This window comes from Micromesistius poutassou, assembly GCF_964030765.1.
Source record: "Micromesistius poutassou genome assembly, chromosome: 11".
In the NCBI taxonomy this organism is placed as follows: domain Eukaryota; kingdom Metazoa; phylum Chordata; class Actinopteri; order Gadiformes; family Gadidae; genus Micromesistius; species Micromesistius poutassou.
Genome location: NC_140281.1, coordinates 14,635,714 through 14,651,560, shown reverse-complemented (window position 1 = coordinate 14,651,560; position 15,847 = coordinate 14,635,714). Strand labels below are relative to the sequence as shown.

The 15,847-nt window shown below is 47.7% G+C and overlaps 2 protein-coding genes across 7 annotated transcripts in view; one reads left to right on the top strand and one right to left on the bottom strand.

Moving 5' to 3' along the window:
• The first annotated feature begins 79 nt into the window (after window positions 1–79).
• chpf2 (chondroitin polymerizing factor 2) lies at window positions 80–6,207 on the top strand. Of its 2 annotated transcripts, none has more exons than XM_084475088.1 (5): window positions 80–387; window positions 960–1,266; window positions 2,004–2,568; window positions 2,851–3,033; window positions 4,497–6,207. In XM_084475088.1, exons 2-5 carry the CDS (start codon window positions 992–994, stop codon window positions 5,763–5,765), a joined length of 2,292 nt encoding a protein of 763 aa, XP_084331214.1. In that variant the 5' UTR covers window positions 80–387; window positions 960–991; the 3' UTR covers window positions 5,766–6,207. The 2 variants fall into 2 exon arrangements, with proteins under 2 accessions (XP_084331214.1, XP_084331213.1); XM_084475087.1 differs by having other exon boundaries at window positions 927–1,266.
• Window positions 6,208–7,399: 1,192 nt separating this feature from the next.
• smarcd3b (SWI/SNF related BAF chromatin remodeling complex subunit D3b) overlaps window positions 7,400–15,847 on the bottom strand; it is a 29,508-nt gene continuing 21,060 nt past the window's right edge. For all 5 annotated transcript variants that reach the window (XM_084474976.1, XM_084474974.1, XM_084474975.1 and 2 more), the window contains 7 exons: window positions 13,340–13,441; window positions 12,912–13,073; window positions 12,157–12,254; window positions 11,394–11,529; window positions 10,997–11,119; window positions 10,543–10,644; window positions 7,400–9,867 (listed from right to left, as the gene is read on the bottom strand). In XM_084474976.1, the coding sequence (XP_084331102.1) occupies window positions 9,814–9,867; window positions 10,543–10,644; window positions 10,997–11,119; window positions 11,394–11,529; window positions 12,157–12,254; window positions 12,912–13,073; window positions 13,340–13,441 (777 nt within the window). In that variant the 3' untranslated portion in view covers window positions 7,400–9,813. The remainder of the gene's footprint in view (window positions 9,868–10,542; window positions 10,645–10,996; window positions 11,120–11,393; window positions 11,530–12,156; window positions 12,255–12,911; window positions 13,074–13,339; window positions 13,442–15,847) is intronic.

Here is a 15,847-nt window from a genome sequence, read left to right as displayed (position 1 = left end):
GACACACACACACACACACACACACACACACACACACACACGGTAACAAGTCTAGTCTGACTGGACCTAACACACACACACACACACACACACACACACACACACACACACACACACACACACACACACACACACACTCCCGGGGACGGTTCGGTGGTGCGAGTGGCAGACGGATGGAAAGGAAAGGCAACGCGTCTCCTTTATTAAACCGTTGCGGTTTTAAGGACGTTACGAAGAAGATAAAATGGAGGACCTGAAACACACCTCAAAGAGACTCATGTGATTTTGCGTGCTGCTGATGTTCCCCAAAAACACCGGAAAAGACGGATAACGACGTGAGGTCGCCAGCACAACTCCCTCAGCAGTACTTCTTCTACCTTTCGGATTGTACGTGTTTTTACAAGATCCTTTACGAAGATACACATCGTTTCGAAACGAGCCATGGCAGTGTGTACACACAGATGTCAACTTTTAGCCCAGGCTAGCTTACTGTTAAAGTGTATCTGATACAGTAGCAGTTTATAGCTAACAAGCTATCCTAGTAGCATAGGTGGCGCCTCATAGCAAAATGAGAATAAAAATAATTTTACGAGTTATTAGCCATCACTGCATCACACGAATTCGTGTTTCCATTCCGTTGTAACGTTGTAGTTACGACGTACACGTATCACATCGGGACAGCGCATCGTTCAATGTCTCACATAGACCATTGTAAAGCAATTTTAATGTGAATTGCGTTGTAATAATGATCAAACGTTGTATTGACGTTACAGTATCAACCACTGCTTCTTTTACGTCTCACTAATCCCATTGACAAACCAATAACACACGATATAACAACCATATAGGTTTTATAGTATAGGTTAATGATGTTTGGGACAATGTCTCCGAGTACGAAGCGTGAATAGAGGTAGTTGTTTCTGCAGGGTGTGTGTGAAGGGATCTCTGTTCACACCTAGCCCGTGGAGAAGCTCCTCATCAGCCCGTCGCTATGAGACTGTCGTCTCTCCTGGCCGTGTTCCGGCCCGCTCTACCCCTCATCCTCGGGCTGTCATTGGGGTGTAGCCTGAGTCTGCTCATGGTCTCCTGGACCCAGGGAGACGCGGATGACTCCTGCGGGGAAGAGCTTGGCAACGGGGGGCTTTTCCTCGGAGGACACAGAGGAGATCGGGTCGACTCTCGGGACGGCGCCGGGAACGAGGACTTTACGCCCCGGATAGTGCCCTACCACAAGGACCCCAACAAACCGCACAAGAAAGTTCTACGGTGAGCTTGAAATAGCTCCTGTAAACTGTTTAGCTGTTAGAGGTATAACTAGTTCATAAGCAAAGGATCGAGAATTCTGCTTCATATGGTAACTTATTACACAACTGAAGTAGGGAGGAATTAGTACTTTGTGTACTTTTGTGACACAGTGACCTTTGTTTTTGGTGTAACCAGAATCATCATGAATATTGTGTGGTCCCTATAAAAGACAGTCGCCTACATGATCATTTGTAGCAATCATAAATATGTAGTAATCATTTAGCACCATCATCACATAACCCGGCTAACCCCTTTCTCCCTGTAGCATAAAGGAACCACAAAACGTTAAGGTATTTCATAACGGTATAGGGGCGTTTTTGGAACCGTACTGAGTTTCTGAATGCACAAGATGTCCTGCACCTCCTGCTGAGTCTGGGGGGTGCCTTTAAGTAGCTTACTATCCGAGCTCTGTTTAATACAAGGATTTAAAGATCCTCCTTGTTAAATGGTTTTAAAACCGTATACACAAATGATACAACGTCACTTTCCCTAATAGCCCAGCCACCCTGTGTTCTGACAACAGAGCGATATTAACAAGGTTACCTTCTCTTTATATTGTTTATTTTTTATCTCTCCCTATCTGTATCTTTGTCTCTCTTTCCTCTCTCCCTCTCTCTTTTAACCTACACTCTGTCTGTCCCTCCCTCCCTCCCCTCTCCCTTCCCTCCCCTCTCCCTTCCCCTCTCCCAACCCCCCAGGACCCGCTACATCCACTCAGAGCTGGGCATCCGGGAGCGCCTCCTGGTGGGGGTGCTGACGTCACGCGCCACCCTCAACACGCTGGCGGTGGCAGTGAACCGCACCGTGGCGCACCGCTTTCACCGCACCTTCTTCTTCACCGGCCTGCGCAGCGCCAAGCTGCCACACGGCATGACTGTCATCGTGCATGGCGACGACCGGCCTGTGTGGCTGATGTACGAGACGGTGCGTCACCTTCACCGTCACCATGGCAATGAGTACGACTGGTTCCTGCTGGCGCAGGACGACACCTACCTGCAGGCCGACCGCCTGGCCCAGCTGGTGGGCCACCTGAGCTCGGGGCGGGACCTCTACCTGGGCCGCGCTGAGGAGTTCATCGGCGGCGAGGAGAAGGCGCGCTACTGCCATGGCGGCTACGGGTACCTGCTGTCGCAAAGCCTGCTGGGAAAGCTGCAGCCACACCTGGACACCTGCCGCAACGACATCCTGAGCGTCCGACCGGATGAGTGGCTGGGGAGGTGCATCATAGACTATCTGGGCCTCACCTGCCTGGAGGTGTACCAGGTAGAGAACACACACACACACACACACACATGCAAACCTTAACTCACTCTCACACACACACACACACACACACACACACACCTGAACACACACAATCTATCCTTATAAAACAGAAAACGCCACAATTGTATATAATGGAAAAAACAGAGAATTACATGTCCTTACATGGTAAGTACAGCAGTGAAACCAGCAGATGAGCTCTATTGCTAGGCTAGTGGCTAGCTGGGCTGCAGAGCCACCCAGGCTGACCTCCATCCCTCCCCTGTGTCTCCCCCCCTCCAGGAGATGCGCTACCAGTACTTTGAGCTGGGTAAGAACGCGGACCCGGAGCGTGAGGACAGCCCCCAGTTCCGCAACGCCCTGGCGGTCCACCCGGTGTCAGAGCCCAGCCTTATGTACCGCCTCCACAAGCGCTTCAGCCAGATGGAGCTGGAGTGGACCTACCAGCAGATAGAGCAGCTTCAGGTGGGCAGCAGCACTGGTTCTATGGTCACACTGATTTAGTGTTTCTACGTTAGTCATGGAGCAGTCGCTTTTAGCACAGTGAGAACAGAGACAGGTCATTAAGGAGCAGGTAGGGGTAGGACAGTTCAGAGACAGGTCATTAAGGAGCAGGTAGGGGTGGGACAGTACAGAACAGGTCGTTAAGGGACAGGTTGGGGTCAGACAGTAGAGACAGGTCATAAAGAAGCAGGTAGGGGTTAGACAATACCGAGACAGGTCATTAAGGGGGAGGTAGGGGTTAGACAGTACAGAGACAGGTCATTATGGAGAAGGTAGGGTTAGGCTATCTGGCTCCAGGAAGCCTACAGGTACACTGGGAATCAAGCACCCCAGCCAGTGCACTTCCTCCACTAATCAGAACAGGTTAAGTGTATTTATGTCAAGATAAGATAAGACTTTATTGATCCCTAAGGCAGGTTGGGGTAATGTGTGTGTTATAAAGAGTGAAAGGGCATTCAGATGAGATAAGCTGACTCCTCCTGGCTAGCCTAGCCCTAACTAGCCTAGCATATAGCCTCTGACTAGCCTAGCCTAGGATAGCCAAGACTGCACTTACCTGGCTTATCCCTGACTAGCCTAGCGTAGCCTAGACCTCACTAGCCTACCCTTGCCTTGACTAACCAAGCCTTGCCCTTACTTACCTAGCCTAGCCCTTACTAACCTAGCCTAGCCTAGCCCTGACAAGCCTGGTCTGGGGGGAATACTGGAGGAATGTATTGTCTGGGTAGGGACCATAGACTGTGGGGTACGCCGTCTCAGTCTAACAGACATGGTGAAGTTAAACAGCAATTCGAGGAATGTTTTATAACAAAAATTCATTATGATCATTTAATGAAAACACCCTTGATGAAGTTACTCCAAATTACTGACATGTTCCGTTAATTGAGTTATTTGACAGTTATTTGAGTTAGTTGACATAGCTACACACAGACAGACAGACAGACAGACAGTCAGTCAGTCAGTCAGGCGGTCAGACACATCATCTGAACTCCTCTCCATCGTGGCTGGAGTGGATTCCAGCAGACATGTCTAGTGGGTCTAATATTTAGACGTGTCACCCAGAGCAGAGCACAGCCGGGAGGGAGTGGTCATTCTGCCTGGGATGTGTGCCTTTCCACTACCTCATATCACGCCCTGAATTCATCTCTCTGTTACTGGAATGTGCCATTGACTATTTATACTACAATCAACTACACTTAAATCTGCTGTTATATGAAGTGTAATATAAAGGTCCAGTGGCTACAATATTAGCTTTAGGTCAGATAGTTCAAGTATACATCTTAGACAAATACTGAGGATCAAATGAGTGATGAGTATTAAATGAGTGTATTTTACTGCCCTGGAATCCTTCTACGAGCAACTAGCAGTAGAGTTATACTTGTCCATTCCACATGTATTCATTTCTATTGATGGTTCCCTTCCAGATGCAGATCAACAACCTGAGTCACCTGACCCCGGAGGGGAAGGCGGGAACCACGTGGCCCATCGGCATCACCGCACCCTTCAAGCCCAAGACACGCTTCGAGGTCATCAACTGGGAGTACTTCACCGAGGACCACGTGTACTCATGCCTGGAGAGTGCCCCCAAGTGTGAGCTGAGGGGCGCCGACCAGGCCGACGTCAGCGCCGTACTGGAGATGGCGGTGGAGCGCCTCAACGCCCGCTACCAGCCCCAGCTGCGCTTCCGCAAGCGGCGCCTGCTCAACGGGTACCGGCGCTTCGACCCCACGCGGGGCATGGAGTACGTGCTGGACCTAGTGCTGGAGGCCTACACCCAGAAGGGCCACAGCCAGGTGCTAGGCCGACGGGTCAACCTGCTGAGGCCCCTCAGCTCCATCGAGATCATCCCCATGCCCTACGTGACGGAGGCCACGCGCGTGCAGGTCATCCTGCCCGTCACGGCCCAGGAGCAGGACTACGTGGGAAACTTCCTGGACACGTACGTCACCAACACGCTGGACACGCGCGACAACGTGCTGCTCACCTTCCTGTTCATCTACGACCCGTTCGACGCGCAGCGCGTCAGCCAGACGGACGTGTTCGCCGGCCTCAAGGCCATGATCAGTGAGGTGGAGAAGCGCTATGGCGACGTGAAGATCCCGTGGATCAGTGTGAAGACGGAGGTGCCATCGCAGGTCAAGCTCATGGACATCATCTCCAAGAAGCACCCCGTGGACACGCTGTTCTTCCTGGCGGGCCCGTGGACCGAGATCAACGGCGACTTCCTGAACCGCTGCCGCATGAACGCCATCAGCAGTTGGCAGGTGTTCTTCCCCGTCCACTTCCAGGAGTTCAGCCCGGCGGTGGCATCCCGCGAGCAGCCGCAGTCCTCCTCGGCCTTCGCCTTCGACCCGCTGCGCGACGGACACTTTGACCGGCAGGTGTTCGATGAGGCGTGCTTCTACAACGCCGACTACATGACCGCCCGCACCAAGATGGCCGCCGACATCCTGGACAACGAGGAGCTGCTGGAGAGCATGGACGTGTACGACATCTTCGTCCGTTACTCGGGCCTGCACGTGTTCCGCGCCGTGGAGCCGGCGCTGGTGCAGAAGTACGTGCGGCGTGTGTGCAACCCGCGCTTCAGCGAGGACATCTACCACCGCTGCGTGCTCAGCAACCTGGAGGGGCTGGCGTCGCGCTCGCACCTCTCCATGGCGTTGTTCGAGCAGGAGCAGGCCAACAGCACCTAGACACGCCCCCCCCCTACACCCCCCCGCATGCTGGGGGGGTGGATGCCCGTTGAACACTGCCGAGGTGAGAGACTATAACAGACTACAATATATGAAACTGCTCTCCTGAGGTCACTTTTGTGCCTTGCTCTCAGGAATCGTGGGCAATATGGTGGAGGGGTGGTACTCCCCCCACCTTCGCTATCGCAATGTTGTCCAGCTCTTCTAGATGTCACTTCCTGTCCAGCCCTGGGACGGTTAGCTGGCTGCTCATATGGCCGCCGGTTTCTACAGGAAGACAGACTGGCTACTGAAGTACGTGCTGTTAATAATAAACAGCACATAATGTCACATAATGTTATTTTTTTAACGGTTGAGGACAAGGACAGAAACAAATTGAGCCATACTTCCTATTAAAGAATGTTAACCCTTACCCTAACCCCACCAGGAGGTCAGTGTTCTGGTTCAGTGTTTCTGCTCCTAAAGTATTAAAGACTATTTGACATTATGTCTGTGTTTACAAATGTCCCCTTCCTTCCTTCTGTCTGTAACTTCCATCAGATCCTGTCTGTCTACACAAGACATTCAGTACCTTTACATGGAGGTTGATAAACCGATCCTAATCTGGTTAAGGAATTTGAATTATTAATTGTCAAGTAAATCCCTTAGTTTTGTTAAGTCATTTGATTCATTCCCGGAGCACAAGGCGGTGAAGACAGCCAGATAACTGGAACATCACTGGATTCCATGTGAACACCTTAAACACCTAAAGGTCAGATCTATGACACTCCCACCGAGATCCCATTCCTACAGATATAATAAGGTAACACGGTCAGCCACAACCACCTGACTGTTCTCTCCCTCTAGTTTCTACATGAAGATGGCCGTGCCCTGTATCCTTGTACAGTTTGTTCCCAACCACCTACAGCCCCCCTCCCCTCTCTCTTATTGAGTCACTCCTCTCCTGCCCTGCTCCTGCCAGAGTTCTCCACCCACCCCTGAGGCAGGGGAGGTGGGAGGGAGGGAGGGAGGCGCTGCCCTCTACCTTCAAGGGCGGTGGAAGGTGGAGCTCAGAGCTGAATGAGACCCTTTCACAAGCCCTCTCTCCCCAGAGGGAGGCAGGGGGGCTAGGAGCTACACAGAGTGTATTTATAATATGTATACTCTCACCATTAACATGGAGGAGCTAAAGTAGCATAGCATGAATGTTGGAAAAAATATGTTGGAAAAAAACCCTGACTTGTTTCAGCATGTTTAGTGTGTCCTGGGGATGTTCACCATGTCTACATCCTCCAAATATATCACCGCAATATGTGGGGGGTCTGGTCTGGTGTCAGCATTTACAGCATGGTTTCCATAGAGACCTGGACCTGACTCTTGTAGGACAATAAACTTCTTATACATAAGTATAAGTCTTATACACACACACACACACACACACACACACACACACACACACACACACACACACACACACACACACACACACACACTTTCCGCCATACGTAAAAACTCACTCGTACATAGGGTAAAAAAGGTAGCTATACAAGATCCTCCTGCTTTCATTAGTGTTCAGAGCATGGCCTAGTTGTGGACAATTTGAGTATGAAACATTTTAGCTCATAAAAAAAGAGACATTTCAGAATGTATGGCATTTACAAACTTTGGCATCACTTCTTTATTTACATCCAGGCGGTCACAGTCAAAATTTCCCTTTTTTTGTTGTAACATTATCTGCAAACCGTTTTCGTTTATTCAAAATCTCGACAGTAATTATTTGTGTTGGTGTACCACGGGTGTGACAGTGTAAACAGGGATAAAGACCTAGAAAACACATGCAGTTAAGTTGACAGACGTCTGCACAACTCGACAGACCTTTGAACGTGAATCAACGCCTTATTAGAGGAAACTCACGGGTGGTAGGATGCTGTCAGCCACCCCACTTTATTTCTGAATGAGAAGCAAGTTGAAGTTTCCAAATTCCTGCACAAGAGGGAGCCAGCGGACCAGTGACGACAGTGAAGATAAACGGCCTTACAAAAAATAGGTTTTGTTTTTTTACCAGACACCAAGTACTGAGGTACATAAGATGCTTTAAAACGACGTTCTGCTTCTCTAGTGAGTGCAATTAACATAATTAGAGTACTGTTCTATTAACGAAAAGACTTCTGAAAATCACACCTACAGTAAATTGCTGGTAGAGCATTATCATTTTTGGCAAACTTTCCAGAAGGCATTTTTTTTTTTTTACATGAGTGTGCTATGAATTGACTTCTCATCACGTAAACGGCTAAACCAGCGTAACATATGTACACGTACTGCTTCAAATGTATTCATTAATATACACAAAGCATGCATAGGTCATCGTGAGTTATCCCATCACTCTTGTTTATGCCGGGTGGAAAGTTCCCCCCATGACGTAAATCTACAGCACAGTGCAAAGAGAGTCTGTTGGCTGAGAAACGGTGACAGTGAAACATGAATAAAATAAATGGAGATAGGTGCAGATTACCTGCTAAAACGAGTGAGTTTCCATGGAGACCAAAATAGAGTTAATGAGCAACCGAACAGGTAAATCGAACCTATTAAACAGCACCCCCTCTGGTGAAACGCCGCTATCGCAACTGTCACAATAATTGATTTGAGCCAATTCAAAACCGCTTGTAATAACCCGTGTTTCACCAAAGAGGCTGCTGTTTCTTGCGTTTGATTTAAAGTGTCTTGGTTACTTGTTGTTCTCCGTTTCATTTGAAAAGTATTCAGTCTTTTCTCATGTTAGAGTAAGGCTCCACAGCACACAGTGGAACGCTAAAGTTCCTTTTCTACGTATTTAGAGCCGTCGTACTGCAATACGAGGCCTAGACCTCCAAACAATGACACAAACAAACAGGCATATACTGTACAGTTAGCTGTCTTAAGAAAAAAAATATTTACATTCACATCTCTTATTAAAAAAGTCTTCATCTTTCCCTTCCGTTTTTTTTCAACAGTACGTGAGACTTTGTAGTACAAACTATAAACTGCGTCCCAAAGCAGAAGTACTCAGTGCCTGCAGTATTTTTCAGAAAGTGTGCCTGCTACTACTCAGGTGCTTTGAAAAACACGATATTATTTTCGCACGCAGTAAAAGTCACACACACACACACACACACACAAACACTCGGTATTCCAAGTAGTACTGTAAAATACTGCATGTACTAGCGGTTCTGGTCTTTAGTTCCTTCATCTTCCGTGTAAGACAGCGAATACTGCTTATATTTTGAACCTTTGGTGAAACATTTGAGACATCTTTAATTCTTTAAGTATAACATCATAAATAGGCAGTCAGTAACTTCATAAAAACCTAATTATCACTCTTAAATGTCCTGCTATCATAATGCCTGTTTTTGTGTTTTTACAAGCTTCGTTCAACTATCCGACAGCTAACCATTTAGTTTTACAGAAACACTGAGGATCCAAATTTTCCAATAATTCATATAATTTGAATATCACAGGACGGTGGGTGCCATAGTGACGTGTATCAGCAGTGCTGCTGTTGAAAGGTCTGGATAGTGAAAATACTGTTTGGAGTTGACAGTTGAATTAACCAATAAGCACGTCAGTCTAGATACTGAACATCCCCTAACTGCTTTTTAAAATCATTTAGATTACCCCCAAAAAAAAAGGATTTCTCCATCTCCCAACTTCTTCTCATTCTGCTGGTGTAATTCATGTAGTTCACACTCCAAAAAGCTCACCTCTAACTAGAACACACACTCACACACACACACTCACACACCCCCTCCCCTTATCATTCAATACGTTTAAAAACACATGTAGCCTGTCGCTGTCATGTCCCTGCGATGTGTTGATATGACAACGCACTGAGGACGACTTTCCATAGACACATCCCATCTATCGCATCTGTGGAACGTGTTCACGGGATCGGAATCAGAATTTGATTTCTGATGATGTCACGTGGAGGAGGATCGTCACGCGATGATGACATCACAATATGGAGATCCACCTTACAAACACACACACACACACACACACACACATGGGGGGGGGGGACCGGTAGTGAGGGTGGTTAGGTGTTGCGTACTGCCAGGGCCTGCTCCAGCTCCTGTCTCCTCTGCTGGATCTAGAAGAGGAACATCCACAACATCAACCTTCTGCCCAAACACCTCCCATTTCTACTGCTACAGTTAAACTATAACATGTCTACTGTTATACAGTTAAACTATAACATGTCTACTGCTGTACAGTTAAAATATAACATCTCTTTACTGCTACAGTTCAACTATAACATCTCTACTGCTGTACAGTTTAACTATAACATCTCTATGCTGCTGTACAGTTAAACTATAACATATTTTCTACTGCGGTACAGCTAAACTAGACTACTGCAGTTGTCCCCGCTAGTCTTTTGCCTCAGAATTGTGTTTGGAATTAGACACCTGTCTAGTTGTAGTGATTTAAGTTGCTTTAGTTCAGCTTACTCTGCAGTCTCTCTGGTTGGTTATTATTTCAGAATCGTTTTTTTGTAGCTTCTCCAATTTAGTTTGTATGCATAGACTGTTGTCAGCCTCACCAGTGAGTGGCTTTGGATCAAAGTGTCTGCTAATGACCGCATGTAGATGTTATATCACCCTCAACTCTTCCTTTTTAACCTGGGGAAGCTTGGCAAAAGCAGTAGCCACTACACTTCCCTTCCCTTACCTCATTCAAATGCGTTGCACTCATAAAGGACTTATCTAGGCGGATAAGAGGCCCACTCGACCCCAATCCTAGTAATTGTATAGTCAGGATAGGTTACCTTGCAGTAGAAGTAGCGGCTGACGGCCTCTTGGGACCAGGGCTCGTGGTAGAACTCTGCCCTCCTCTCTTCCTCAGGGTTCCCCACCACGTCAGTCATCAGCTGCGGCCAATCACAACACACTCCGAGTTACACTACTGCCCCTAGTAATGAATAGTGGTACTGCGCCAGCAGGTTTTACAAGTGATTGGAAACTAAAATACCAAATATGTATATGTATACCAAATATGTATATAATACAATTGTTTATTTGTTATTATTAACAATAATGTTAATCAAATGGATGTTCAAGAGTAGTGGACCCTGTGCTACATGTGTAGTAACTATGTGTGTATATATATATATATATATATATGTACTGTCATTTGAAGATGTATTTGTGTGTATTTGTGTATGCGTGCGTGTGTACGTGTGTGCATGCATTTGTGTGTGTTTGTGTGTGTGTGTCTGGTACCTTGAGGTCCCTGCTCTGGGACTGCAGCCAGTCCTGGATATACCCCTTGGGGTCTCTGGAGAAGCTCAGCATGAAGTCTCTCTGGATCTTCAGCTGGTTGATGGACTCGATGGTCTCATGGATCTGAATACACAGTAGGACATCAAGGTCATATCATCTAATGGAGCCACAAACTCACACAAACACACTCCCTCTTATATCTGATCAATCATGCCAATGAAGAGGTAAACTTCCGAAAACAATGGCTGATAATGGGTAAAGGGCATCTAACTATCTTACTCAGTGTAAGACCACAATCTGGTGAGCATTCTGGTAACTAAGGTATTAAGGTGCAGATGGGGGCGTGGCTAAGTATGAGAGGGGTGTGGCTAGGGACCAGGGTGGGCGTGTCTCTGACCTTGTTGTCGAGGGAGGCGATCTCCTGCTGATTGGCTGTGGAGAGCAGGAAGCTGCTCATCTGGCTCTTCAGGGGGTCCTCCACCTCCACGTCGATGTCGTAGCACGCCGTCTTCTTCTGGTCGTTTGGGTCCACGCTGGAGAGGGAGGGGGCGGGACTTTAGAAACCCAACCAATCAACACAGCCTGAGCTGACCCACGCCTTTGTGAGTCTCTAAACATCTATAAATCCGTGGTCAAAAACTTTGTAAAAAAAAAAAGAAATTGTAGTTGTTTTGCCGCATCATTTCCATCTGTTTATTTTATCCACTACACATGATCTTCGCAGAGGTGGTGACATTACACTTGGTTGTCATGCTAACGTAGCGTTGTCCAGCACTGCATTGCTGCGCGTCAGAGAAGCTCCACTGCTGAAGAAAGGGCTGGACACACCTTGCGGTCATGCTGAAGGAGAACTGCTTAACACTGCTCTCTTAACAGCACCGTTCACATGCTACTGACTTGAATAACCAACATCCCACCAAGAAGTGTGAGTGGGCTGACTTGCAAATATATGAATGTCTGCATTCATATATTTTCCATATTTAAGAAATTGTCAATTTAGAAATTGTATCTTACTCGTATAAAATTGTGTATCTCTATTTCTGTAATTTCTATCACTGCGCCGTACTTTCTGCTATACCACCTGAATGTCCCGTCCAGGTGTAACACAGCGCCATATCATCCTAGTGTAGGCCACCTGTGGGCTGCGTTGACGTGGTTACCTGATGACATGGTTGATGACAATGGGGTCAGGGGGCAGCAGGAGGTTGGTGAGGCGCTGGGGGATCTCTGAGAACTTAAGACGTGGACAGTCGAAGATCTGGAACAGGAGGAGAACGTCTGTTAGACCCCTACTTGCTCCTTAATGACCTCTCTCTGTACTGTCTAACACCTACCTGCTCCTTAATGACCTCTCTATGTACTGTCTAACACCTACCTACTCCTTAATGACCTCTCTCTGTACTGTCTAACACCTACCTGCTCCTTAATGACCTCTCTCTGTACTGTCTAACACCTACCTGCTCCTTAATGACCTCTCTCTGTACTGTCTAACACCTACCTGCTCCTTAATGACCTCTCTCTGTACTGTCTAACACCTACTTGCTCCTTAATGATCTGTCTCTGTACTGTTTAACCCCTATATCCTCCTTAATTAACTCTCTTTACTGTCTAACCCCTCCCTGCTCCTTACTGACATGTCTCTGTACTGTCTATCCCATACCTGCTCCTTAAAGACCTGTATCTGTAGTGTCTAACCCCTACCTGCTCCTGTAAGAACTGTCTCTGTACTGTCTAACCCATATCTGCTCCTTAAAGAAATGTCTCTGTACTGTACTGATATGTTGAATAAGATGCAAGGCTGAGCGAGATCCTACAGGTCTCTCCCTCCGTTTACTGTGTCTCTCATAGTAAATTGCAGTAGAATAAACCTAAGACTTAAACACATTTTAAAGAAAGCAGCAGAAGCGGTGTGCACCTGCTGGAAGTATTTGTCACAGTTGATGTATTCCTTGTCGTGGGAGTCCTGCAGCTTGTTGGTCTTGACGTACTGCCACAGCGCCTGGATGATGCAGGAGCGGGTCTGGGTGTGGATGCCCAGCAGCCGGGCCAGCCGGGGGTCCAGTTTGAACTGGGGGGGCTGCGGACAGGCGGTGAAATCCATCAACGACCGCAATGGTTTGTTGGTGGGTTTAGGTGGATGTGTATGCTTTGTGTTGTTCATGTTGTTAATTTCTTGTGTTAACACACACACTCTCACCCACACGCACCCCATGGGTGCGTGTGGGTGAGAGTGTGTGCGTGGTTTTGGTGGTATGTGAGGTTGTGTGTGTGTGTGTGTCTGTGTGTGTATGTGGGCCAAGCACAGAGGACGCCTGGTGCCGGGTGCCTCTCTGGTGCCCTCACCTGGTAGTCCAGCATGAGCAGCAGGGTGCAGCGGACGCTCACGTCCCCCGGCCGCTTCACCTGGAAGCCGTCCGTCTCCTGGGTGGTGGGGGTGCGGTGCCACTGTGACAAACACAAAGCGGTCACAGGGGTCAGAAGGGTCACACGAGGTCAGAGGGTCACGACCCAACAGCACACTTCTGACATCAACCCTAAACCCCCCCGCCCCTTCTCCTTATTTATGGTGTGTTCCAGATGCCTCGGACACCCGCCTTCCAAGTTTGTGTGGGGAAATCTCTCGGAATTCTGAGAGTAGACCGAGTTCAGTGAGAGGCTAATGTAGCTAACAATAACAATGACTAGCCAATGACATGACACAATCACAAAGACGAACAGGAACGCTATAAATGCTACAAGACAGGAAATGACGTCAAGTACAACTCGGGAGGCTGGTGTCCGAGGCATCTAGAACACACCATTAGCTTTTAATTGAGTGGGTAGGTGGTCAGGGGTCATCTTGCTCAAGGATGACTATAGCTAGACTGAGGACATTGGGGATCGAACCCAGTACCTTTTGGCTAAGCGATGTTCCATATTTAACCAGATATCGGACATGGTCTTCACCCACAGAATTATAGTTAATGATGATTGATGGAACAACAGTGATTAATGGTATTTATGGTTATTTTATTTCGGATAATGAAATAGCAATGTAACAGTTTAGCTCAGTAATGCTGTGTTCATCACATCTCTAGTGGTACAAGTACCCTCGTCTGGCTTCCATATCTACTGCTCTTACAGATCAAGATAACACAAATTTTCCATTCCACACACACAGATACACGCACGCACGCACGCACGCACGCACGCACGCACACACACACACACACACACACACACACACACACACACACACACACACACACACACACACACACACACACACACACACACACACACACACACACACACACACACACACACAGAGCGGAGAAACGTCTGAAAACCCAAAGTGTTTATCAAGTGACGGGCCTATATCAAGCTGTACAAACAGGGCCAGGAGCAATGGGCTCTTTGTTTGAGTCTGGGTATTTAGATAAACCGAGCCCGGCCTGTATGACTCCAGCGCTAACGGCTCTTTAGCGCCGGAGGACACGCTGGCTGAATTCCCAAAGTCAGTCTATCCCGCTTTGCCTCGCGCTTCCTGCTAAATCTCCAGATGTTTTCCCTCCATCGCCGTGGTAACCGCTGCTCCAATTGTAAAAATGGCTGAGGCAGCTCGACATGAAGCTTTCTTACCATGGAAAAAATGAAAGTATAAGATCGGCATGGTCTGACTTACCGCCACCCACCAACCCCCCGATAATGTTTATCAAAAGCCTGAACGCTGGCTTCTCCATGGTGAAGCATGGTGCCTTTTCTTGCACCATTCCCACTACACACGAGTCCCACTAGATTAATTGCTAGCAAAGGCAACGGTGAAGGTTGCGGTTCTGCAGAACCACCATCTAAACGCAGCTTCGCAATACAGAATCCCTTCGATCCGAAGGTAATCCCCTCGCCTCTCTCATCGTCGTGTTCTCAACAACTTGATTTGTTATTCTTTGTTTGTTCCTATACTAAACATCATTAAAAAGGTTAATGAAGGTTTAGACAGAAGCACACCGCAGGGATTTGACGGTATTCGCTTGAAAAACAAAAACAGCTAGTCAAAAAAGGACAGCATTCTTTCAGATAAGCCTTGTTCCCAAGACATTGGACGATATTTCACAGGATGAGATCGCTGATATTGCACCTCTGTGCTTGCACCTCTTTCACCAGCATCGCGGTAGGCATCACGTGACCACGTAGTTGCGATGACGCTGTTATCGTCCCAGGCCTACTGCTGATGCTCGAAGCCTCAGCGTTTAGAGTTAAGAGGAGGCGGTGAAAAGGGAGTGACCGTGTGACAGCAGAGCACCTTGGGTCACCGAGGGCTGAAGTAAAGCACGGCGGTCTGGTGACAGGAGTTCTATTGGATTCTATATTTTAACTGAAGATAATGAAACGCAGAATGCCCTCTTGAGGACACAAACCTTGAGACGTCCTGGGAACTCAAAGACACGTGAGCCAATAAGGCTTTTCTGAAGTTTGAGAACTTTGTTTCAAAACGTTCGCAAACGTCCAAGACGAAATGTGCTCGATACAAAGTTTCAGAGATAGGTATATATAATATGTATGATGATAAATTGAAGGAATGTGCCTTCTCCAATGGGTATAAATAAACTAATACCATATGAGAAAGCACGCTGTCTCATATATTTAGGCAATATTTCTTCTCTTAAATGGTTCAAAGGACGGGGGCATTCGTACGTCCATCAGAGCAGCGACCTCTCTCCGTCCAGAGCATTCACCAGGAGACCCCAGACGATGAGGTCATCTGGAATAGCAGGGTTTTTTTTTCCCACGCGTGGGCGCGGGCTTCAGGGCCCAGCTAAACATGGCGCTGCGAGAACCCTCCATGAACCCTAACCTAACTGTCTCTCCAGA

Excerpts from the sequence above, each read along its gene's own strand:
- chpf2 (XM_084475088.1), top strand. The coding sequence starts at position 992 with ATGAGACTGTCGTCTCTCCTGGCCGTGTTCCGGCCCGCTCTACCCCTC. Across the intron at positions 1,267-2,003 it reads CCGCACAAGAAAGTTCTACG|GACCCGCTACATCCACTCAG; the intron begins GTGAGCTTGAAA and ends CCAACCCCCCAG. Across the intron at positions 2,569-2,850 it reads CCTGCCTGGAGGTGTACCAG|GAGATGCGCTACCAGTACTT; the intron begins GTAGAGAACACA and ends CCCCCCCTCCAG.